Source organism: Chelonoidis abingdonii, chromosome 23 (genome assembly GCF_003597395.2).
Source record: "Chelonoidis abingdonii isolate Lonesome George chromosome 23, CheloAbing_2.0, whole genome shotgun sequence".
In the NCBI taxonomy this organism is placed as follows: domain Eukaryota; kingdom Metazoa; phylum Chordata; order Testudines; family Testudinidae; genus Chelonoidis; species Chelonoidis abingdonii.
In genome coordinates this window covers 22,932,108-22,955,598 of record NC_133791.1, presented here as the reverse complement: position 1 = coordinate 22,955,598, position 23,491 = coordinate 22,932,108, and the positions used below count along the sequence as shown (strand labels likewise).

General features: G+C 52.0%; 1 protein-coding gene across 3 annotated transcripts in view; it reads right to left on the bottom strand.

Annotated features, from left to right (window-relative positions):
• Positions 1-9,532: 9,532 nt before the first annotated feature.
• Positions 9,533-23,491, bottom strand: part of SLC2A1 (solute carrier family 2 member 1) — a 37,069-nt gene continuing 23,110 nt past the window's right edge. For all 3 annotated transcript variants that reach the window (XM_032798498.2, XM_032798496.2, XM_032798495.2), the window contains exons 3-10: positions 19,714-19,874; positions 16,463-16,703; positions 15,321-15,483; positions 15,047-15,234; positions 14,618-14,722; positions 13,432-13,533; positions 12,682-12,885; positions 9,533-11,388 (exon numbers count right to left, since the gene is read on the bottom strand). In XM_032798498.2, coding sequence (XP_032654389.2) covers positions 11,191-11,388; positions 12,682-12,885; positions 13,432-13,533; positions 14,618-14,722; positions 15,047-15,234; positions 15,321-15,483; positions 16,463-16,703; positions 19,714-19,874 — 1,362 coding nt within the window. In that variant the 3' untranslated portion in view covers positions 9,533-11,190. The remainder of the gene's footprint in view (positions 11,389-12,681; positions 12,886-13,431; positions 13,534-14,617; positions 14,723-15,046; positions 15,235-15,320; positions 15,484-16,462; positions 16,704-19,713; positions 19,875-23,491) is intronic.

Sequence of the window (23,491 nt, the reverse complement as noted above, 5' to 3'; positions counted from 1 at the left end):
TATAATACATGGCCGTTGTGTTGTCTGTAAACACTGAGACACAATGGCCGTGACGATGTTGTTGGAACGCCTGGCACGTGAGGCGGACTGCTCTCAGCTCTCGGATGTTTATGTGGAGCGTCAGCTCCTGAGAAGACCAAAGGCCCTGGGTGCAAAGGTGACTGGGGTGAGCCCCCCAACAGAGAGATGACGCATCTGTCGTCAGGGAGAGCGAGGGCTGTGGTGGATGGAACGGTAGCCCTGCACACACCAGGGAGGGAGTTAGCCACCAGTCGAGGGAGCGTAAGGTGCTTGGGGGAACGGTCACCAGAACGTCTATTGGGTCCCTGCCCGGACGGTAGACCGAATTGAGCCATGTTTGAAGGTGCCGGAGGCGGAGCCTGGCATATTTGGTCACATAAGTACATGCGGCCATGTGGCCCAGTAGGCCGAGACACGTGCGAGCCGAGGTGGTTGGGGAGATCTGCAGACCTCGAATGATCGCCGTTATCGCCTGGAAACGTGGCTGAGGTAGGTAGGCCCTGGCTCGAGTGGAGTCCAGGGTAGCCCCTATGAAGTCCAGCCTTTGTGTGGGGACCGGAGTGGACTTTTCCCCATTGAGGAGCAGCCCCAACCGTGAGAATAGGTCCGTGATTATGTCTACATGCTGTTTGTCCTGAGTCCGGGAAGTTCCCTTGATGAGCCAGTCGTCCAGATACGGGAATACATGTATCTGCTGCTGGCGGAGGTGGGCGGTGACGACGGCCATACACTTCGTAAACACCCTTGGGGCCGTGGAGAGGCCAAAAGGGAGGACAGTGAATTGGAAGTGCTGGTGATTGGCTACAAAGTGAAGATACCTCCTGTGTGGAACGAAGATGGCGATGTGGAAGTACGCATCCTTCATGTTGAGGGCGGCATACCAGTCTCCAGGATCCAAGGACGGGATAATAGTCCCCAGGGAGACCATGCTTCAACTTGACCGTGAACTTGTTGAGGCCTCACAGGTCTAGGATAGGCCTGAGGCCTCCCTTGGACTTGGGGATCAGAAAGTAGCGGGAGTAAAACCCTTTTCCCTTCTTGCCTGGTGGTACCTCCTCTATTGCTCCTGTGGCGAGGAGAGACTGCACCTCTTGCAAGAGGACTTGCTCGTGAGAGGGGTCTCTGAAGAGGGACTGGGTTGGGGGGTGGGAAGGTGGGGTTGAAACAAATTGGAGGTGGTATCCTTGTTTCACCATGTGTAGGACCCAGATATCTGAAGTCAATTGGGACCACGTCGGGAGGAAGTAGGAGAGACAGTTGGAGAAGGGAGGGGAAGGATCCTGTCCTGAAACTGGTACGCCGTTCTCGTGCGTACCTTCAAAAGGTAAGCTTAGGCCCCGGAGGTGCTTTTGGGGGCCTGTGGTTTTGACCCCCTTGTGGCCCGGACTGCTGTCTACGGCCACCCTGCCCGCGCCTTCTGTTGAAGTCTTGTCTGTGCCGGGGCACAAAGTACGGCCGGTGGGGTTGAGGCCAGAAGGGTCTGCGTTGGGTCACAAGCGTATGCATGTCCAACGAGCGCATGATGCCCTGTTGTCCTTTAAACTCAGCAACCTGGGGTCGGTCTTTTCAGAGAACAGACCCTTGCCATCAAAGGGTAAGTCCTGGATGGTGTATTGGAGCTCGGGTGGCAGGTTGGAGACCTGGAGCCATGAGATACGCCTCATGGTGATACCTGAGGCTAGAGTTCTGGCTGCCGAGTTGGCCGCATCGAGAGAAGTTTGGAGGGAGGTTCTAGCCACCTTCTTCCCTTCTTCAAGGAATGCGGCAAATTCTTGGCGAGAGTCCGGGGGTAGTAGTTCTGTGAATCTACCCACCTCCGCCCAGGTGTTGTAGTTATAACAGCTCAGGAAAGCCTGCTGATTGGCCACCTGGAGCTGCAGGGCGCCTGCCGAATACACCTTGTGGCCCAGTAGGTCCATCTGCCTAGCCTCCTTAGATTTGGAGGCTGGCGCCTGTTGGCCATGGCGTTCCCTTTCGTTGACCGATTGGACAACTAACGAGGAGGGAGGAGGATAGACATATAGGTATTCGTACCTTCGAGAGGGTACCATGTATTTCCTCTCAACTCCCTTCGCTGTAGGGGGAATGGAGGCTGGGGCCTGCCATAAGGTGTCAGCAGTGGCCTGGATGGTCTTGATGAAAGGCAGAGCCACCCTAGTGGGGGCATCCGCCGACAGGATGCTGACAACTGGGTCCTCGACCTCTGAGACTTCCTCTACTGGGAGATTGATGTTGAGCGCTACCCTCCTAAGGAGGTCCTGATGGGCTCTGAGGTCTATCGGCGGGGGCCCTGATGATGAGGTCCCTGCCACCACCTCATCTGGAGAGGAAGAGGATGACACGCCGGGGATGAGAGGGTCCTGAATGGCCTCTTGCTCATGGGTCAGTTCCTGCTCTAAGGGTACCGGGGAGCCCGGAGGATGGATCATCTGCTCCTCTGTCCCAGCTGAAGGGGGACGGCTAATGGTGGTCTCTGGCGCCTGATGCTCTGTGGGAGCGGAGCGGGTCTGGGCCAATGGAGCACCTTGGGCCTGATGGTATGCCCAGGGTGTCCAAAAGGACCACTGTTGAGGTCCCGTGGCCTGACAGCGGACTTCCTGGAAGACCCCAGTAGGCACCTCCGTATCTCGGTCCTGGTCGTAATAACTGTCCGCGTGAGAGGACACCGATGTCTGCCTGGATGGCCATGGAGGAGCAGAGAAACCTTGGGCTGAGGTTCCGATGGACCTCGCTCCCCTCTTTAACGGGGACCGGTGCCGGTATCCAGAATGGTACCGTGATCGAGACTGGGACCTGCGACCAGACCGGTGCCGGGAGGTCGACCAGGATCTTGAGTCCCTGCAGCGTGAGCGGCTCCGAGAGGTACAGTGCCTGGATCAGTGCCGGGAACTAGAGCGGTGCCACGAATAGTGAGGTGGAGAGTGTGAGTCCAACTGGTGCCGCGAGTCTGACCGGTGCTGTGTAGGAGAACGGTGCTGGGACTGGAGCAGCGTCGAGAGCAGGAGCGTCGTCTCGACCGGGACCGTCTGCGGGACCGCAATCTTGAGCGGTGCCGGTTCGCTGAGCCGACAGACGGTGGTCTAGTCAGGGTCAGCTTGCCCAGAGATTGGATTATTCGCATGGCGGTGCTGAGGGTAGGGGCAGTGCCAAATCCGTTAGGGCGATTAAGTCTCTCGCCGCCGAAAATGCCTCTGGCGTGGATGTCATGGTGAGATCTACCGTGGTACGCTCTGGGAGCTATCAGGCATCAGACTCGACGGCCCTCCTGGGACTGGAATCAACGGTGCCGATTTAGTCGGTGCCGCGGCGGGTATCGGCGCCAGGCGGTCCGATCTGGGCGCACTCTCTGGCTGTGGCGTGGGCGTTGCCAAAGCAGCAGGAGTCTTGGCCTTCTTCGACCTTGGAGAGAGAGAGCGACGTGGAGCCGACTTTGGTGCCGGTGCCGGCCGGTGCCAAGAGTCTTTAGGCGTACCGGTGCGATCTGGTGCCATAGGGGCGCTCCTGCTCACAGACTGACTGGCGCTCGATGCCGAAGGTGGCAGTGTCAGGGCTGCCTCCATGAGGAGCTGTTTCAGTCTGATGTCCTGCTCCTTTTTAGTTCGCGGCTTGAAAGCCTTGCAAATAGAGCACTTAGCTGTTAAGTGCGATTCTCTGAGGCACTTCAAACAGGAGTTGTGTGGGTCTCCTGTTGGCATCAGCCTGTGACAGGCCGAGCAAGGTTTGAAGCCCGGTGAGCCGGGCATGAGCACTAGCACCGGGTGCGGGAAGTGGCTACGCCCCGAACCCCACTAACTAGTACCAAGCTAACTATACTAAGAACGTACAACTAATTCTAATATCTACAAGAACAACAACTATGTACACAATGACAACGAGAAACTACGAGTAGCTAGGGAGGTGGAGGTCAGCTAAGCCGCACTCCACTGTTCCAACGACCGACACGGGTGGTAAGAAGGAACTGAAGGGTGGCCGAGTTGGCTGGGGTATATATCCGGTGCCATAGCGGCGCCACTCCAGCGGGCACCCAGCTGACCCGCTGAGTGTTGCTAGGGTAAAAAGTCTTCCGACGAACGTGCATGCGGCGCACACCCACCTAACTGGAATGGATATAAGCAATCACTCGAAGAACTCACTTATCAATAGCTGGGATGTGAAATCCTGTGAGGGTTTCTGTCTGCTGTATAATTAATTTTGTTGGATGTAAACCAATTAAGGTGGTGGGATTTATTGGTTAAATAACCACGTTACAATATGTTAGGATTGGTTAGTTAAATTTAAGTAAAATGATTGGTTAAGGAATGGCTAAGCAAAACTCAAGTTTTACTATATAGTCTGCACTCAATCAGGAAGTAAGGGGGGGTGCGGAATGGGAACAGGGACTGGGGTGGGGGAATTGGGATCGTGGTTTCCTAAGGGGGCAATGGGAACAGGAACAGGGACACAGGCGAGGCTCTGTGGTGTCAGAGCTGGGAAGGGGGACACTGAGGAAGGAAACTGGAATGATGCTTGCTGGATGTTCACTCCAATAAACATCGAATTGTTTGTGTCTTTGGACTTCAGGTATTGTTGCTCTCTGTTCATTCGAGAAGAACCAGGGAAGTGAGAGGGTGAAGGAATAAGCCCCCTAACACCCTCCTTGTTGAGTAATGGGCCTGCCCTGTCCTGGGCCTTCCTCTGGCTTCAAATGTATTTGTAAAATGTTTTCCTGTTACCCTGTATGTCCCTACCTAGTTTAATCTCATTTTTGTGGCTTGACCTTTCTGCTTTTGTCCCTACATGTGTATGGTGTTGTTTTTTTAACATTCTTATATATAATTTGACTTAGGTTCCACTTTTTGTATGACTTTTTTTTTTAGCTTCAGGTGACTGCAGATCTCCTGGTTAAACCAGGGTGGTCTCTTACTATGCTTCCTTTCTTATGCATTGGGCTCGTTTCTTTTTGTGCCCTTAGTGCTGTCTCTCTAAAATACTGCCAATAACCAACCAACTAAACAAACAAAAAAGAAACCTGCCAATGGCCAATAACATTGCACCATTTCCAGAGAAGTAAAATGAAAACCAAATCACACTTGCTTTCCTGTATTTCCCCTCTTATCTGCCACCAGGCCTCTTCCACTGAGCTGAAAGAATGTAACATTGGCCTGCAAGGTCAAACCTTCCTGGGAAGCGGGGCACTGAGACCTGGGCTAGGTCCAGGCCAGGGGTGTGTGCTCAGCATAGCTGGTGAGTGACAGGCTGAGTTCTTTTTTACAGACTGAAAGGCTGTGACTGAGAATGCGGGCCAGTGAGAGGCAGGCCCTTGGATTACAGAAATAGGCAAAGATCAGAGCTGTGTATGATTGTACTATGGAAATGTGCCCTGAGTCACAAAGGCTGGCATGAAGGCTATAAACACAGCTCCAGTGCTGCCAACCCCAAGCATTCAAAGCGTGGTATGTCAGGCCCCCCAAAACATAGCTAGGACTAGAAAGCACAAGGTTTTTTTTTTAATAATAAATGTGTGGGTCTTTTTAATGACTGCTGGGTTTTGAGCTCCCATGCTACATTCAGGTCATGTTTTCAGGCTTTTTTCCAGCACCACAAGGGCTAGGAACTTACCATTAAAAAAAAAAAAAAAAAAAAAAGAGCAGAGATTCTCACCTAATCCCATGACTCCAGGAGCTGGGGCTTTAATATAAATGCACAAGAACTGGCAGCGCTGCAACTGTTAGGAAAGCTCCTGAGAAGTGGGTTTTGCAGTGTGGAGCAACGTGATAATGTCTCCCACTGCCTGGCTGCCTGTTTGCTGCTAGCTGGCTCCTGTGTGTCTGTCAGATGGTAACTGATCACCCTATTCTATCAACACATCCAGCACAAAAGAGTGCTCGATGGCAGGAGATGAGGGAGCGGGATGTACAACATTCTGGAGCCCTGCAGCCTTGTTTAACGTGCCAATGCCTGAATGGTGACACTCCTGGCTGATGAGCTGCAGATCTTTTTCAGAAGCTTCTGCAAGACCGTTGGCCTGTCCCGACAGCAGAGGGGATTCACCATTAACATGCTCACGGGTAATTAGCATTCAGGCCTGTAGGGGATCCAGAAATGTAACTGTCTGAGGCTGTCAAATGCCTAGTGTGGGGCATGGCGCTGTGCTGCTGTTCTCTTCAGTCTGTACCTTTAAACGTGAGCTATGTGTCTGGCTGGGAGGATTTTTTTACAGTGGAAGAGATGCACTGTGCATCTGTCCCAGGGAGAGTTTATATTTGTTCTTTGTTTTTTCCTCACTGTCACCTGGGGTGGCAGGTGTTTGGCTGGTTGTAGCTGACAGACACAGCACCTACCACAATGAGGCCCTAGCTTCAGAGGTGGATTTACCATGAAACAAATGACAGGGAGGCCCCTAAAATGCAAGACAAATCTCATCTGACAACAGCAGGGCTCAGGCAGGCAAGCAGGCTGCCTGCATGCTGTGGCCAGTGGCCGCATGCCACTCCAGGAAGTGGCTGGCTGCTCGCACGCTTTCGGAAGAGAGAGAGAGAGAGAGTGTGTGTGTGTGTGTGTCTCCCGCTCAGGACCGGCGCCAGTGTTTTTGGTGCCCTAGGCGCACTGCCATTTCGCCACCCCATGCGCTGCTCCCGCGGCTCCGGTGGACCTGCCACAGGCGTTCCTGCGGAGGGTCTGCTGGTCCTGCGGCTCCGGTGGAGCTGCTGCAGGCATGCCTGCGGGAGGTCCACCGGAGCTGTGGGACCAGCGGACCCTCCGCAGGCATGCCTGCGGCAGGTCAACTGGAGCCGCCTGCCGCCCCCCCGGCAAAATGCCACCCCCCAATAATCCTGGCGCCCTAGGTGATTGCCTAGGTCACCTAAATGGAAGCGCAGGCCCTGCTCCCACTGTCCATCCACGTGTTGCTCCCGCCCCGAGCGCCAACTCCGCAGCTCCCATTGGTTGGCAACTGCAGCCAATGGGAGCTGTGGTGGCAGCACCTGTGGGTAGCGGTGCGCAGAGATCCCCTGCCCGAGCCCTTGCCTAGGAGCTGCTGCCAGAGGGGTGTGCTGGTCATTCTGGGAGCCGCACTGCCCAAGGTAAGCGCCAACCCCGACTCCTTCCCATACTCCAAGCCCATGGCCCAGCTCAGAGCCCAAACCATGCACCCAAACTCCCACCCAGAGCCTGCAACCCTTACCCCCTCCCACACCCCAATCCCCTGCCCCAGCCCAGAGCCTGCACCCCAACTTCCTCCAAGTCTGCACCCATCCCCATACCCCAACCTCCTGCCCCAGCATGGAGCCTGCACTCAAACTCCTTCTCAGAGCCTGCACCCCCCACCTCCTCCTGCACCCCAACCCCCTAGCCCAGCCCAGAGCTTGCACCCAAACTCCCTTCCAGAGCCTGCACCCCTCACCCCCTCCCACACCCTAATCCCCTCTCCCAGCCCAGAGCCTGTACCCCAACTTCCTCTGAGTCTGCACTGATCCCCATACCCCAACCTCCTGCCCCAGCGCGGAGCCTGCCCTCAACCTCCCTCCCAGAGCCTGCACCCCAACCCCCTGGCCCAGCCCAGAGCTTGCACCCAAACTCCCTCCCAGACCCTGACCCCCCCACCTCCTCCCACACCCCAACCCCGTGCCCCAATCAAGGTAGCTCACTTTATTTTCATTTATTTCCTATTACTTATAATATAGGAGGAAGATGAACGAAAAACTGGAGGGAGGGGGAGAGAGAAGGTAAGAGAATGTTCTTTCTTGGCTGGGTCCCCAGGAGGCCCCCCCAGAATGAAGCTGCGACTAGGGCACCACTAACTCTAAATCCGCCACTGCCCAGCTTGTTAAAAATAAATTGATAGAATGGGGCTAGGAGCCCAGAAGACCAGAGCAGCAGTTGCACCAGGCCCTGTATTTAGGAGCAAAAAACGAGTGATTGCTCTGTGCCCTTAAGCAGCACTGAGCTGGGAGCTAGGAATGGGCACCGCTACCCTTTGTCAGAAAAGCTCCTCAAGGATGAAGATGGCAGATGTTTCATCACTCCCCAGCAGCGAGAGCCAAGTTATCCCTGTTTGTGCAGTCATTTGTAGGCATCCATAGGGCCACTCTGGATAATGCACAATGCACCAGTGTAAGGGTACATCCTTGTTGCTATCACCCAGGATGCCTGCTCTGCCCCCATGCTCCACATCTGCTTTTGCATAATACAACCCCAGCCCAAAGTAGCAAGAGCAGAGGCTTTGGGGGCACAGAGGGGATGGGTCAGAGCATCCTCAGCCCGCAAGAGGGGAGCCCTTGTGGTCCAGCTTCAGTAGAAATACTTCTCTTCCTAACAGCCTCCCATCACTCCCTCCCCACCCCTGCCAAGCGCAGGGTTTAGAACTCTCTCTCAGGCTCCATAGGACAGGTCTCACCCATGGGCCAAACACTAACTCACATTATGGACAGCATCCTCTTGAATGGAGATGCCTCCACCAGAGACTACGAATCCCAGCATGCAATGCAGCATGGTTCAAAATGAGGGCCCTAGTGCCTGGCCCATAGAGCTGCTGCTTTGATCGTTTTCATCCTACAAACTTCCATGTTTTTTTCAAAAATTTTAATTTTTAAAAAAGACTTTTTCCCCCTCACCTCCTTTGTGCTACAGGAGAATGAGGGAAGTGGGGGCACCAAGCCATTTGGGTTTGAATTTCATAAAACAACAAAAAAAAAAAATCTAAAAAAAAAACTTGTAATTTTCCCCAAACGAATGCTCATTTTTGACAAAGTGTCCATTTTGTTCCCCCCTTACCTCCCCCAAAATGTTTTTAAACTACCTCTAGGAGACACACTGCTGTACTCCTTAACAGCAGCATTGTATTAGCAGTCATCTGAACAAAAGGCCCACTTCTTGCAGGAGGGTGCGGCTACAGCAACCAGAACTATGGGGCAAAAACAGGAGCTAGGAAAATGGTTCATACAAAAAGCAGATTTAGGTCAACCAGAGTATTTTGCAAAGTTTTTGCAGACTTTTTGTGACCAAAACAGTCTAAATATTTCAATTAATTTTTCAATTCAAATTTTATTTCCATTTCATTTTCCAAAGTCTTGCGTTTGACCCAAACCAATTTTTTGTTTTTAATTTTTAGTTTTCTGAAAATTTCAAACATTTTTATTGCAGATCAAAAACCAATATAATTTTAGATTGGATTTTTTTTGGTTTGGCCACTGAACTAATAAAAACAAAAAGTAAATCCACTTATTTCCACAGCTCTAACAATGAAAAACGGGGACAGGAATGCAGGTGTTAGGGTCAAAACAAGGGATCCTCAGCAGAGAACTCTGGACAATGCTGAGTCACCTGTAAGTTGCCTCTGAAGCCCTGAGCTGGCAAAGTCTGAACATTGCCCCTACTGGAACAAATCCACACAACACTGCACATCTTGTCCTGTGTAATTTTTTTTTTTTTAATTCTTTCCACACCACACAAGTTTTTCTTCCTTCTCTTGGCACTTTTATTTATTTTTTTAAAAAACGAGTTAGTCTTCCAGACTTTGCGCTGTACACAGAGATGATTTTTTTCTAAGTTTATTTTCTTTCAAGTTGGTCACGTAGCCACTTTAAAAACAGACAAATAAATAAAAAATACTATTAAATAGCTGCGTTTGGCTTTGGAAATGTGCCATGAGCCTCTAAAACATGCACTTTAGGGAAGGAGCTGTTTTGTAAATGATAGGGTTTTGTTTGTTTGTTTGTAATATGCTAAGACTAAAATTCAGTGCAACAGATGCAACTCTAGTGCAGGTAAGTTAACTATACAAAAGTTCGTTCTATTGAACAAGTCTTTCGGTACGGTTGCTATAGAAACTATAAGTCTGTATCTGTACTTTGTTTACATTGTACAATGTGAATATAGTTCAAGAATATTTACAGTACTTTGCCTGTCAATCAGAAACACTATAACTTAATGTCTACTATTAACACCATTGAACAATATATATATATATATAAATATCTTCCAGTCTATACACAAAGCAGGAAATGTGTGTCTTCATTCAACTGATTAATTTCTGAGAGTCTCGGGCTTGCAAGGTAGTGATTGGGCTAGTGTTTGTATTGTCTCATCAGCCAGGTTATTTTGCCCCAAACTGGCTTTTGCGGCCTGTAAACATACCACTCCTGCTTCTCAGATACACTTTCAACACAAGGGTTGCTTGTGGTGGGAGCAAAGCAAGACTAGATTTCAATTCTGGAGAGTTGGTTTGTTTTTAACAATGAGCAAAGGGGGCAGGTTGCTGCTGACTTTTCAGTAGTGAGGCTTCCCTGCCCACATACACTGCAATTGACCTATAAGGCAAATATTGCCAGACTTAAAAAACAAAACAAAACAAAAAAACAACCCACAGTAGTTTTTAACTCTCTCCCCACCCCCAAAAAACCCAGCCCCCAAACAAAACCCTCACCCCACCCAAACTGTACCCATCTGACTCAGAGGAAATGATTCATTCAGGTGAGGGAAGTAGATTTGGCTGGGGACAGGTTCTGAAGGACTGAGAAACTGCCACTGGAGATTCTAAATCCTGGGAGATGTGGCGGTGACCCCAGAAGACAGGTACCCCTAGGACTGTCCACGTAGCACTACAGCCCTGTCAGAGCTTCTCTTGGGGGCCAGTTCAGGTGTAGCTGCTACTCAGAGTTGTAGAAGAACAGAATGAATCCATTAACATTACAATCCTTGCCCACTTCCCCCCTAGTCTCTGGGGGGTAGAATCCTGCTCCCCCAACCCACTGGGGGTTTGAAATTTTAGACAGTTTGAGACATTAAAAATTTGCTTTTTAAAATACGTAATAAAACAACAGGCTTTTTTCAGTGATGAAAACCCTTGAAAGTATTGACCTTTTAAAAACTTCTCGTTAAAAAACTTGTTGCTTTGTTAATAAGGGAGTTCCCTCCTGCTTACAAAACTGGAGGTGGTTGGTTGGTTTAAAACATTAGTTGTTGTTTCTGAACCTATCATCTTTGAAATCCTGGACGTGAAACCAGCTACAATTGTTCCTAGCAAATGTGTGTCAGTATATTGCTGGCCAACCAGGTGGGGACTCTGGAGACGGAACAAATGCACCTGACCGCCCCACCCGTCAAATCCCTCCTGCCTGGTTTCTGTACAAGCATTAAAACACTCAGGAGAGAAGTTCAGTGGTTGGAGCAGAGGGACGAGCTGCTGGCTTGTTAGACCTGGGAGTCTGCTCCTAAGCTGTGGAACTCATCGGGCGTCTTGTCGCTCTGGCTGGCACCGCCCTGGCGGAACCCAGAGGCGATCTCGTCAAAGGTCCGGCCCCTCGTCTCGGGCACCTTGAAATAGGTGAAGATGAAGAAGAGGATCAGCAGCACCGTGAAGATGATGAAGACGTATGGGCCGCAGAGTTGCTGAAAAGGAACAGCCAGGGAAACGGTGAGGTGCCGATGGGCATTGGCACAGGGCTTGCCTGGTGTGGGGTGCTCAGAGGCACCACAAAGCTTGCCAGGCACTAAGTTACAAAGTCTTGAGCAGCACCCACTGTCTCCTTATCTAGTAACTATTTCTAACCAGAGAGTGCAGAACACTCCTGAACCCAACCCCAGGCGAACTTTACAACCCGTCCCTCCCAATGCAGTGCAACAAACGGACCTGCCCCAGCTCTGCCTGTATGATGGAGCTAGGCAGTTTTGTACCTAGAGGGCCATGTACAGAGCTGATCCTGGGGTTAGAAAGGCACCAGCAGCAGCCTCAGCTCAGTCTCAGTCGCTTCCTCATGAAGAGGAGCTGCAAACCTGCATGTCCTCCGCCCGAGTAGCCTCATTCAGACCGAAGCCTCCTGCTCTCACAGGGCCCTGAGCAGCTGGGGAACCTGGTCGAACCCATTTGTGTGGAAAGCAGGAGATTTTCCTGCCTGAGCAATGCTGAGTTGTTTGGGTTGGGTGTGCCCTTTCAGCAGGGCGGATCCTCACAAGGTGACGTGGCCTGTGTCTTTGTACCATTCACTGCGAGTGAAACTCAGCTCCGGGCATGGAGCCAGCACCACGGCTGAGGCATCACTGAACCTTTGAGGCACTGGGCAGAGGCAGAGCCTTGCCAGACTCCCGCTGGGGAAAATACACGTGGGTCTTTCTGGTTGGCTGACATAGGAGGAGGCAGCAGGGTGGTGTGATGGGCATTGCTGGGGGCTCCGAAGACCTGGGTGCTAGCTACAAGTCCTTTAGCCTCCCTGGGCCGTACTTTCTCCGTCTGTACAACAGGGATAATGCTACTGCCTTTCCTTTGCACAGGGCTTGCAAGAGATCAATGGATGAGACAATCCTACTTCGCTAGCGTCATCCTCATCCAATGTGCTGCTGCTTTACAGAAAGCCAGGGAACCAAACTCAGCCAGGCTGTAACAGCTGGACACCCTCTGGAGCTCCTGGGGGGCAGAACCCACTGACACCAGGCTAAGTTTGATCTCTTGGATGCTAATCAGTCTCAGTCTTACTCGCTTACCCCTGCACTGCCCCAGCAGGTGTCTGAATCCATTAGAGCTTCCTTCTCTAACCATTTGCCAGCCTATCTGGCTGCAGAGCGAGATGGGCCCAAGCCCCAGTGCAGATGTGGATGCCCAGTCCCAGCCCCAATCAGGGCAGGGAAATCCTGCGGGTGGCTCACAGCACTCGCAGAACTGGAGGAGAAGCAGGGCAGGGGAATTACCTCCACATACTGGAAGCCCATGCCCACGATGAAGTTGGAGGTCCAATTGGACAAGCCTGCAATGGCGAAGGCGGCAGGGCGAGGGCCTTGGCTGAACAATTCTGCCACGATAAACCAAGGGATGGGGCCTGGGCCAATCTCAAAGAAAGCCACAAACCCAAAGATGGCAATGATGCTGATGTAGGACATCCAGGCCATTTGGTCCTAGCACAGGGAAAGAGAAAAGAGCATTATTTGCTTCAAACGTACGTGGACCCTGCATCTCTGGTACAACCGTATTCCAGGGGCACCAGAACAGATGTGAGGGGCAGGTGGCCATGGCCCCACCACTTTTAGGAAGCTTCCGCCACTCCTGCTCTATTCCATTGACAAATCACCTCAAGGCACTTCCAGTGGGCTGGTGATTAACTCTGGTGCTGGGCAAGCCTGGAGGCAGGTGTCTTGTGGGACCCGTGCCTCTTAAGCAATGAGCACTGCCATCCCAGGGACCAGCATTCTCCAGAACTACGACCCCAGGGAGGAAGGGTTTCTTGAAATGACATCAGGAATTCAGGCAGGGCTGATTGGCCAACAATGTGATATCATCCCTGCAAGGTCTCCCTTTCCACCAGCCCTCACAGAGTAACCACCCCCGGGGGCTGAGGAGTGCTCAGTGTCCCACCCCCTCCTTTCCTTGTGTTACTCAGTGCGTGTCTCCAGGTGGCACCCAACCCCAGAATCAATTACTCTGAACTCGGAGCACTCACTCACCAGCAACACCAGGGCGATGGTCATGAGCACTGCGCAGCCAGCCATCCCAGCCAGACCAATGAGGTGCAGAGTCCTGCGCCCGGCTCGCTCCACCACGAAGAGCTGTCAGACACAGGAAGCCAAGCACTGTTCAGCACATCTACTGCCAGGGGACAGACCCACGTCCTGCCCCACCAATACCCCTCCCTGGGGAACACACTCATGCTTTCTAACCAGACTGCAGCCCCACCTTGTGAGTCCAACAAGGGGCAAAGTCAGTCACTCTATAAAAGGCACTCAAGCAACTTAATGTGGTCTAGGTAAAAATTGGCCATGCCATGGCAATGCCAGGGGGCCTAGAATGTGATGGAGCCCAGGGTAGCAGGAAGCAGCTGGTCTGTTGGAGGGGGAGTAGCCGTGCTTCAGCAGGAGTCAGTGGAGATAGGAGGGAGGGCACCTGCTCTGGGGAGGGAGGAGAGGAGATTGGCTGGATCAGAGTCGAGCACTAAGGACATTTGCTTTTTATTGCTCTAAGTCACTCTTTAGCCAAGCAGTGTCTAAGGCAGCGGTTCCCAAATTGTGGGTCGGGACCCCGTTTGAATGGGTCGCCAGGCCAGGCATTAGACTTGCTGAGGCCCGTGGTTGGAGCCCAAGACCCAGCACCTGGGGCAGTGGAGTTTGGGCTTCAGCTTCGCCGCCACTGTGCCCCCCCCGCCCAAATGGCTGGGGCTCAGGCCGGCTCAGGCTTTGGTCATGGAGTAATTTGTTAGAAGGGAGCCACAGTGCAATGAAGTTGGAGAACTTCTGATCTAAGACATTAAGCTGAGAGCCAGAGGCCAATGTTCTAATCCCAACGCTGCTGCTGTTTCATTTCATGGCCTTGGGTAAGTCACTTGTGGCCCTGTTTTCAGAGGCACTAATGCCAGTGGGACCTGCAGGGCTTGACACCTCTAACGAAGCTGCCATTAACTACACCGTGCCTCAGTTTCTCCAGCTGTGAAATGGGGGACGTTCCTCAGCATGTTTGGCAAAGTGCTCTGAAATCAATGGAGGAGCGCTAGAGCAGTGTGAAGGATCACCACATTTCGGTATGTGTTTATCTAATGGGGCCTTGCTCACAGCCATATAAACACACTAGCACTGGCCTCAATCCTGCAAGGACTTACGGACAGGCAGAAGGAAGGAAAACTATTCAGCAGACACTCACCGAGACAACCGTGAAAGCTGTGTTCACCACCCCGGAGCCTATGGTGGCGTAGACGGGCTGCTCCACGCCCGACTTTTCAAAGATACTGGTAGAATAGTAGAAGACCTACAACACAAAGCAACATGCCATGAACAAGCTTTGCCGATCCCAGCCTGAGGCATCTCTGAGCATCTACAGGCAGAGTATTACTCCAAACCGCCTGACCAATGCCATTCATGGGAGGGGGTGTACACAGAACACCACAGGGCTTGGTTGTGGTGTTCAGCACAGCCCTCCAAAGCTGCACCAACAGGAGGCATTGTGGCCAAGGGTTCCATTCTGAGCGTGACCCTGGATGTGGCACCGGGGGTGAAGAGCTCACTGCCCTCCTCTCCTGGTACAGCCCTGTGAGAGCCACCCGCGGCTGGTACTCTGCAGCGCTGCACTCACCGCATTGATCCCCGAGAGCTGCTGAGACAGTTGCAGCACAATGGCAATGAGGATTGGCTGTTGATACAAAGGGGAGCGGAAGAGCTCCAGTATCGTGACCTTCTTCTCCCTCATCATCTGCCGGCTCTCTTCCTTCATCTCCTGCAGGTCGCTGCTGACGTCCGTCGTCCCTCTGAGCTTCTTCAGGACTGAGGGGAAGGAGGTGGAGAGGTGAGGAGCGCTGAAGGGCGCAGGCCCCGCAGGGCCTTTCCCCGGGCGGGGGCGGCCAACTCACCACTCTTCGCTTTGTTCTCCTCGTTGCGATTGATAAGGAGGAACCGGGGGCTCTCGGGGGCGAAGGGCAGAATGATACATTGCAGCAAGGAAGGGATAAAGGTGAATCCCAGCAGGAGCGGCCAGAGTGACTCATTCCCCATGATCAAGTCCATCCCAAACACCTGTGGAGAGACAGTGAGTTTAGCCCTTCCTCCAGTCGCGACGGTAACAGTCAGGGCATAAGGCCAGATTCTCTAGTCCAGCGTATCACAGGCCACCCAGCACCTGCACATTAAACCCAACAACCGATGGGCCCTAGTGGGGTCAGCGACAGGGACTGAACTGTGCGCCTCTTGCCTGAGCGAAAGGAGTAGGCCTAGGTCTGGAGGCAGCAGCAGATTCAAAGCTCATTAGGTAGGCCAGCAGGAAGAGAAAGCCACACTGCGTTAGAGACAATACCGCCCCACCAGCTCCTGCTCCTCCCGCCTGAGCGATGCCATGAATGCAGGAACAGTAGACAGATACAGGATACGGCAGGTCTGTGACTGCAGGGCCAGCATGAGAACCTGGGAACTACAGCCCCAGCACCACAGCCCTAGGCCTCGATCTCTTGCCCTCTCTGTGTGCAGCCACTAGAGAACATCACAGGCGAAGCCAGCACACCAGGCAGCACCAGACCCCAGTCTCTCTAGAGGAGCCAGACCACACAGGATAATTGAGCATCTTCAGTCCCCATGGATACCACACCACAAGGAGATGACATGAGCACCAAGCCTAGATCTGCCCATTATACAGGAGCACCTCAAGAACAGGGCCCCATTGTATTAGATGCTGCACAGACACCCCCCAGTAAGCGTACAGTTGAGTCACAGGGACAGTCATTATAACCATTCTACAGGTGAGGAACAAGCACAGAGAGATTACAAGACTTTCCCAACTCACAGAGCAAAACAGAGCTCCTGAATCCCAATCGAGAGCCCTGGCCCTAGATCACCCTTTGTCACTCAAAGCACCTCAAACAGCTCCAATCAGTATTCATAAAAAGCTCACTGACTGGTCAATGCAACATTAAAAACAGGCAGGAAACCAGATGAATTCTTGAGAAATGGACCATTTGTTAGCATACCAGTGCAGCAGCAGGTGCCTTGGAGAACAACTCACCTGTGCAATGAGGATGCCCACGACTATGCCGAGCTGGTGGAACGTTCCAAGAGCCCCTCTCAGCGCCGTTGGGGACACCTCACCCACATACATGGGCACGAAACCAGTGGTGAGGCCAGAATACAACCCGACGATGAAGCGGCCCAGGATCAGCATCTCGAAGGAATAAGCCACCTTGGAGAAGCCCATCAGGATGGCTGCCAGGAAGGCGAGACTGTTTGACATCAGCATGGAGTTCCGTCTGGGGAGGCAAAGACAGGGAGGTCAGGGCCAGCAGCAGGGCAGCTGTACCAGTGCTGCATCCAAGGGGCACTGGGATAATCACATACGCCCAAAGTTTAGTTCTTGGTAGAAAGAAGAGAGGAAGGTTTCCAAAGCCTAATCGTGACCCAGGCAACAGGTGCAGAACATGTGAACAAGAAACCAAGTGGAATGAAGAAGTCGAAAATGAAACACACGAAGCCGTTTCCAGTGTCCAAGCTGCATGAAATAAAAAAAAAATTTATAAACAAAGTAAGGATGGGTGAAATTCTACTTGGTTTTCAAATACTTTGTTGCAATGATCTGAGGCTAGGGTTGCCAACTTCCTACTCTACAAAACTGATCACCCTTGCCCTGCCCCTCCCCTGAGGCCCCGCCCATGGCCCACCTCTTCTGAGGGCTCCGCTCCCCGTTGGTGCTTGCACTCCCCACCCTCGCTCACTGGGCTGGCTCAGGGTGCTGGGGTGCAGGAGGGCTCTGGGGTGGGGCCAGAAATGAGTTCAGAGTGTGGGAGGGGGCCCCAAGCTGAGGCAGTGGGTTGGGATATGAGAGGGGGTGAGGGCTCCAGCTGGGGTGGGTTCTGGGGTGGGGCCAGAAATGAGTTCAGAGTGTGGGAGGGGGCCCCAAGCTGAGGCAGTGGGTTGGGATATGAGAGGGGGTGAGAGCTCTGGGGTGGGGTCGGGGATGAGAGGTTTGGAGTGCAGGAGGGGGATCTGGGCTGAGGGGTGGAGCCAAGGGGTTCCAAGTATGGGAGGGGGCTCCATGCTGAGGTGGGGGGTTGGGATGTGGGAGAAGTGTATAGGCTGTGGGCTGGGCCTGTAGTTATAGGGTGGGGCCAAAAATGAGGGGTTCAGGGTGCGGGAGGGGGCTCTAGGCTGGGACAGGGGTGCAAGGGCTCTGACTGGGGGTGCAAACTCTAGGGTGGGGATGGGAATGAGGGGTTTGGAGTGCAGGAGGGTACTCTGGGCTGGGATTGAGGGGTTCGGAGGGCAGAGCTGGGGCAGGGGATGAGGAGTTTGGGGTGCAGGAGGGTACTCTGGGCTGGGACTGAGGGGTTCAGAGGGTGGGGGGGGGGTCAGGACTGGGGCAGGAGTGGAAGTGGGAGGGAGTGCAGGCTCCGGGTGGGCTTATCTCAAGCAGCTCCCAGAAGCAGCAGCAGCATGTCCTGCCTCTGGCTTGTATGCTGAGGCACAGCCAGGTGGCTCCGCATGCTGCCCTATCCACAGGCGCTGCCCCTGCAGCTCCCATTAGCCGCAGTTCCTGGCAAATGGGAGTTGCAGGGGCGGCGCTTGGGTGGAGCCCCCTGGCTGCCCCTATGTGTAGGAGATGGAGAGGGGACATGCCACTGCTTCCGGGAGCCACGTGGAGGCTAGCAGGGAGCCCACCAGCCCCGCTGTTCAGTGCCACCAACTGGACAGTCACTGGCCCAGCCAGCGGTGCTGACTGGAGCCACCAGGATCGCTTTTCAACTTGATGTTCAGTGCAAAAACCAGACACCTGGTCACCCTATCTGAGGCCAGAGCCACACACCAAACAAGGCCTAACACCAGCTTAAGTTCATGAGCCTTCACACAAAGTATGAGCAAAATGCTCCAAGTAGCTGTGATGAATGGAGACACTGGGTCTGGTCATGAAGGGAGAGATGAAGTTCTCCTTTGACAGCAAGCGGCAACCTTAGGACCCAAGCACAGTAAGAACATAAGAATGGCCCTACTTGGTCAGACCAAGGGTCCATCTAGCCCAGTATCCTGTCTTCTGACAGTGGCCAGTGCCAGGTGCTCCAGAGGGAATGAACAGAACAGGGAATGATCCAGTGATCCATCCCCTGTTGTTCATTCCCAGCTTCTGGCAAACAGAGGCTAGGGACACCATCCCTGCCCAGCCTGGCTAAGAGCTATGAATTTATCTAGTTCTTTTTTGAACCCTGTTATGGTCTTGGCCATCATACCATCCTCTGGCAAGGAGTTCCACAGGTTGACTGTGTGTTGTGTGAAGAAATAGTTCCTTTTATTTGTTTTAAACCTTCTGCCTATTAATTTCATTTGGTGACCCCTAGTTCTTGTGTTATGAGAAGTATCTACTTTCTCAACGCAGCTTTGTTTGACAGGAGTGTGCACGCAGAGCTGGAGAAGCCAATAGAAAAACCTCTATGCGACATGGAGATTACACACATTTGGCCTGTGTGGAGGGAATTCTGCACTAAGCAGCCCCGGCTCCAGGGTCCCATCTTCTCAGAAGGGTGAGTGGGGTCGAGCTACCCGAGTGCAGCTTGGTGGTTTTATGGGCAAAGCCATGTCTTAGGACTCGAGAGCTCTGTGCTCTGTTCCTGCCTCTCTGAGGCTGTGGATAAGTCAATGAACTCTGCTGTCCCTCAGGAGCCGCTCTGTAGTGCCCACTGTTTGCCGGGCATTTTCCAGACATCGAGAAGGATGGCCCTTGCTCTGGAGATAGAGGAAACGGAACAGCCACAGGCCGCTGATACACAAATCATCTCAGTTCAAGGTAGGCAGCACAGCTGAGGAGGGACTGACACACAGCAGAGCAGGGGCCTTGTGGATGAGCTCATGGAGTTGGCCCATGCATGGTGGGGATGATGGAAAAGGCAGAGGCGCCTGGGGGGGAGCTGACAGAGGTGAGCAAGCCTGGGAATGCTGGTGGAGTGCAGGGAAGGAGGATGAGGTGGCAGGGGCAGAGTTATGCAGTGACAAGAAGCTTAGATCCGATGAGGAGCCAGTGGAGGGATTTCAAGAGGATTCCGATGTGATGAAATTAACAGACAAGGAAGAGGATTTAAGAGGCTGCCTTTTATGGAGGTGACGGGTGTGCGTGCTTGGGAGGCTAGAGGACAATGGTATGGGAGGCAGGGTGTGGGGGATAACGGTATCGGCCTACCACTTGGGGAGCTGATTGAGATGTACCCAGATACTAAGGTGAAGGGCACCCACCAGCCCCAGGATGGAAAGAACAGTTCCAGCATGCACGGTACTTACCGGCCAAAGCGATTGACAAACAGCCCAACGGAGAAAGAGCCAACCATTCCCCCAACGGAGAATATGGCAACGGAGAGGGACCACAGGGTGGTGAGGGTGCCAGCGGTGATCGGCTCCGCATAGCGAGTTAGCCACGTCTCGTTGTAGAACTCTTCAATCACCTGCACCGGGGTAGAGGAAAATCCACTCAGTTAGGGACAGACCCAGGTTCTCCCTGCTCACAGGCCCCACACGAAGCCTAGAGTCTCACTCCTCACCCATTATCTGCACAGATCCACCCACACTTGGTGCTGTAACTTTCAAGATTTTTCATATTAAGCTCCTGCCCCAACCAGAGACTCCTTAATATGGGATAGTCCTGGTACAATTAGCCAGATATTTATCTACCTACGGTTCTTATCTGGTTCTCCTCACTGTAGCAGCTGAGAATCTCACAATCCTTGATGTATTTATCCTCACACACCCCTGAAGCAGGGCAGTGCTATTATTTCCATTGATCAGTGGGGAAACTGAGGCACATAATATAAGCAACTTGCCCAAGGTCACACAGGAAGGCTGTGGCAGAGCAGGGAATTAAACTAGAGTCCCCCAAGTCCCAGGCTAATGTCCATAAGCACTCAACCATCCAGCCTCTCTCAAGCTCAGAGTTCCCAGACTTGGCAGCCAGATAGGGCCGTCCTTAGGCATATACAACTGAGTAGGGCACCCGAAAATTTGGGACACCCCTGGGTCTTAAGTGTCCACCCTCCTGCCTCTTTCTATCCCTGTTCTGACCATTCCTGCAGGTTCCAACAGCTGGCTGCTGCTGCTTGGGGAGTCTTCCTCCGGAGGGGATCTAGTGACTTAGGCCTTGGCTACACTTGCCAGTTACAGCGCAATAAAGCCTCCCAGAGTGCTGTACCTCACTCCTCGTCCACACTGGCAAGGCACATACAGCACTGCTGGTACTCCATCTCCCTGAGTAAACGGGGAGCTCCAGTGTAAACAGGGAGCTCCGGAAACGCCCCATAATTCTTTTAACTGAAGCATCCTCTCTTGTTTTGTTGTGCACTCCGGAGGAGGTGCTCCTGTTTGCTTTGAATGAGTGAGAGGCAGGCAGGGGGGCCCCATTTGGAGTACCTACAGCTAATGTTTGCTTGACGAGAGGCTGCGAGGGGTTGGGGTGGTCTATGAGAAAAAAAGAAACAGCTGCTGTTTGCTTTCACTGAGTGAGAGAGGGTAGGGGAGGGAGGGGGGTCTGAACTTACAAGGCAGCGTGCTGACACTCTCAGCACTCCAAAACCCACTTCTCGCTCCCCCCACGCTCCATCACACTCCCCCCAATTTGAAAAGCACGTTGCAGCCACTTGAATGCTGAGATAGCTGCCCATAATGCACCGCTCCCAATGCTGCTGCAAATGTGGCGACGCCAGTGTGCTGTCAGCTGTCAGTGTGGACAGACTTCAGCGCTTTCCCTGCTCAGTTGCATGTCGCAGCGCTGTACAGCTGCAAGTGCAGCCAGGCCCTTAGGCGGAAAAAGCCTTCAGCCTGCCAGGCCTATTAGCACAACAGCAACCCTGTTGAAGAGCCATTCAAGGGGTAATGAAGCCATTTCACAGGCATTTGTCAACCCCGCAGTTTCTGAATTTACTGACACAACCAGTTGTGCCGTCACTGTAATTTACTCTGGTTTCTCTTCAGATCGTATAAATCTTTCGCCTTTTACTCAGAACAGGTCAGTCTACAGGACCCTGAGTTTAAAATTTGCTTTAAAAATATTTCATCAGTGTGTTGCTGAAGATTATAAAATCACATCTCTAAAAAATCCTTGCATAGAGTTTTAGATACACAATCTGAGTATTCATCTTTAGCTTTAAGTACTTGGGTCTCCAGACGTAGTTTTTTAAATAAATCCTTCAAAAGACGCCCCTGATCTAAAATACATTTTAATTTTCATGACTATAGTACAAAAAGTTGCTTCCAAAGTCTTCCTGGCCATCCCTTTCTCCCTTCACTCCTGTTAAAGAGAGCCCTTAAAGGGACAACACCCCTTTCCTTCCAGATAGCTGGACAAATTAATTTCTTTCCTTATTTAAAACTAGTTCAACAAATAGAAGAGAACCATCCAGCAAAATCAGTACCTTAGTAAGATATAAAATCCTTTATTGTGCCTAAAATCTTTGGAAACATTTTTTAAAGTTGGTGAAATTTCATAAACGTGTCTATTGTTACAGCGATCACAGAAAGTAAATTAGTGCTCCTTTTTTCTAAAAGCAATGAACATTGTTATGAACACACTAAACCTCTGTAACTGATTACTTTAAAATGTCTTTGTTTCAGTGAGATAAATACACCTCTACCCCGATATAACAAAAATTTGGATATAACGTGGCAAAGCAGCGCTCCCGAGGGTGGGGTGGGGAGCAGGAGGGGCTTTGTGCTCCAGCAGATCAAAGCAAGTTTAATATAACGCGGTTTCACCTATAACGCGGTAAGATTTTTTGGCTCCCGAGGACAGCGTTAGATCTAGGTAGAGCTGTATGTAGTAATCTGGAATGATGATTTTATGAAGGCTAAAGAATACATTTAAAATATAAAATCAGCTTAGAAATACTGATTAACAAAATGTTAAAACAGAAGAGCTGTATCATGTATTCCATAATATTTAATGTTGTATTCAGGACAGCTGACTTGCCCTTAGTGTAAAGTTTTTGCAAATAAATCTCTGACAAACTTCAGGGCAGATCAAAAAACCTGTGACTGACATTTTTTATTCCCAAATTTCATGCTTTTAATTAGGTACCCTCTGCATGTCCAGTCTTCACCACCTGGCATGCAGTGGAAAACGTGCCATTTTCTTCAGAAAGAAATTGCAGAAGAGTGTTGTTTTCAAATGTCATTTGCTTCATTTGGGTTCAGAGATTTGGCTGGAAGGGGGTGAGCAGGGAGGGGGAGGGAACAGAGGAGGGAGACAGGGGGAGAAGGTGGGGCCTGGGCAGAGTCACAGGCAGAAGAGGTGGGCTGGGGAGCTAGCCTCCCCAAGCAGCAGCTTCACCCTCTGCCCATAACAGCAGGTAAGAAAGAGTCAGCTCCCACAAACCCAGCACATGCTGCAGTGTCCTTAGGCAGGGGCCATATTCGCAGAGCAGAATGCACTGGTGCCGTGGTGCCATTGAGGGAGAGGATACAGGGGTCTTTGCAAGGAACTGTGACTCTCTGCCACCATGAGGCCGCCATGGTATCTTTAGCTGCTTGGTCCCTCCCCTGGGCTGCAAGCCCAGGCTGCCGTCAGGCATAGGGGCACCAGTTTCAGAATACTGTGTAAGGCCCCATAAATCCTAAGGACAGCCCTGCAGCCAGACCCAGGAATATGCCAAAGCCAAATGCAGTGCTTTCCAAATGGAGTAAATAACTTAGCTCCCTTGTTATCTCCAACACTGAATCGATACTCCAGCCTGTGCTGCATGTCAGATGAGACATGGCAATTTTCACAAGAGTTGGGGCTGTGAACCTGGCAGCCCCTTTTTGGGTAACTGTCTTCTGCCTCTTTAAATTCCCCCTTCCATTTCAGCTGGAGACAAAATTCTCCTTGCCATGTTGTGTTACTGGGTGCTGTTACCATGCTCCTCCCCACAAATGGCTGCATCTCAGTGGAGAGTGAAGCGACCACTGCATCCATAGTCTGTACAGATACTACAGTAATGTGTGCCAGTGCAGGAACCTCAGAGACACAGACCAGACACAATGTGCTGCGATCCTCTGGGAACCCACTATAGCACTGCAAAGTATTATCATTCCT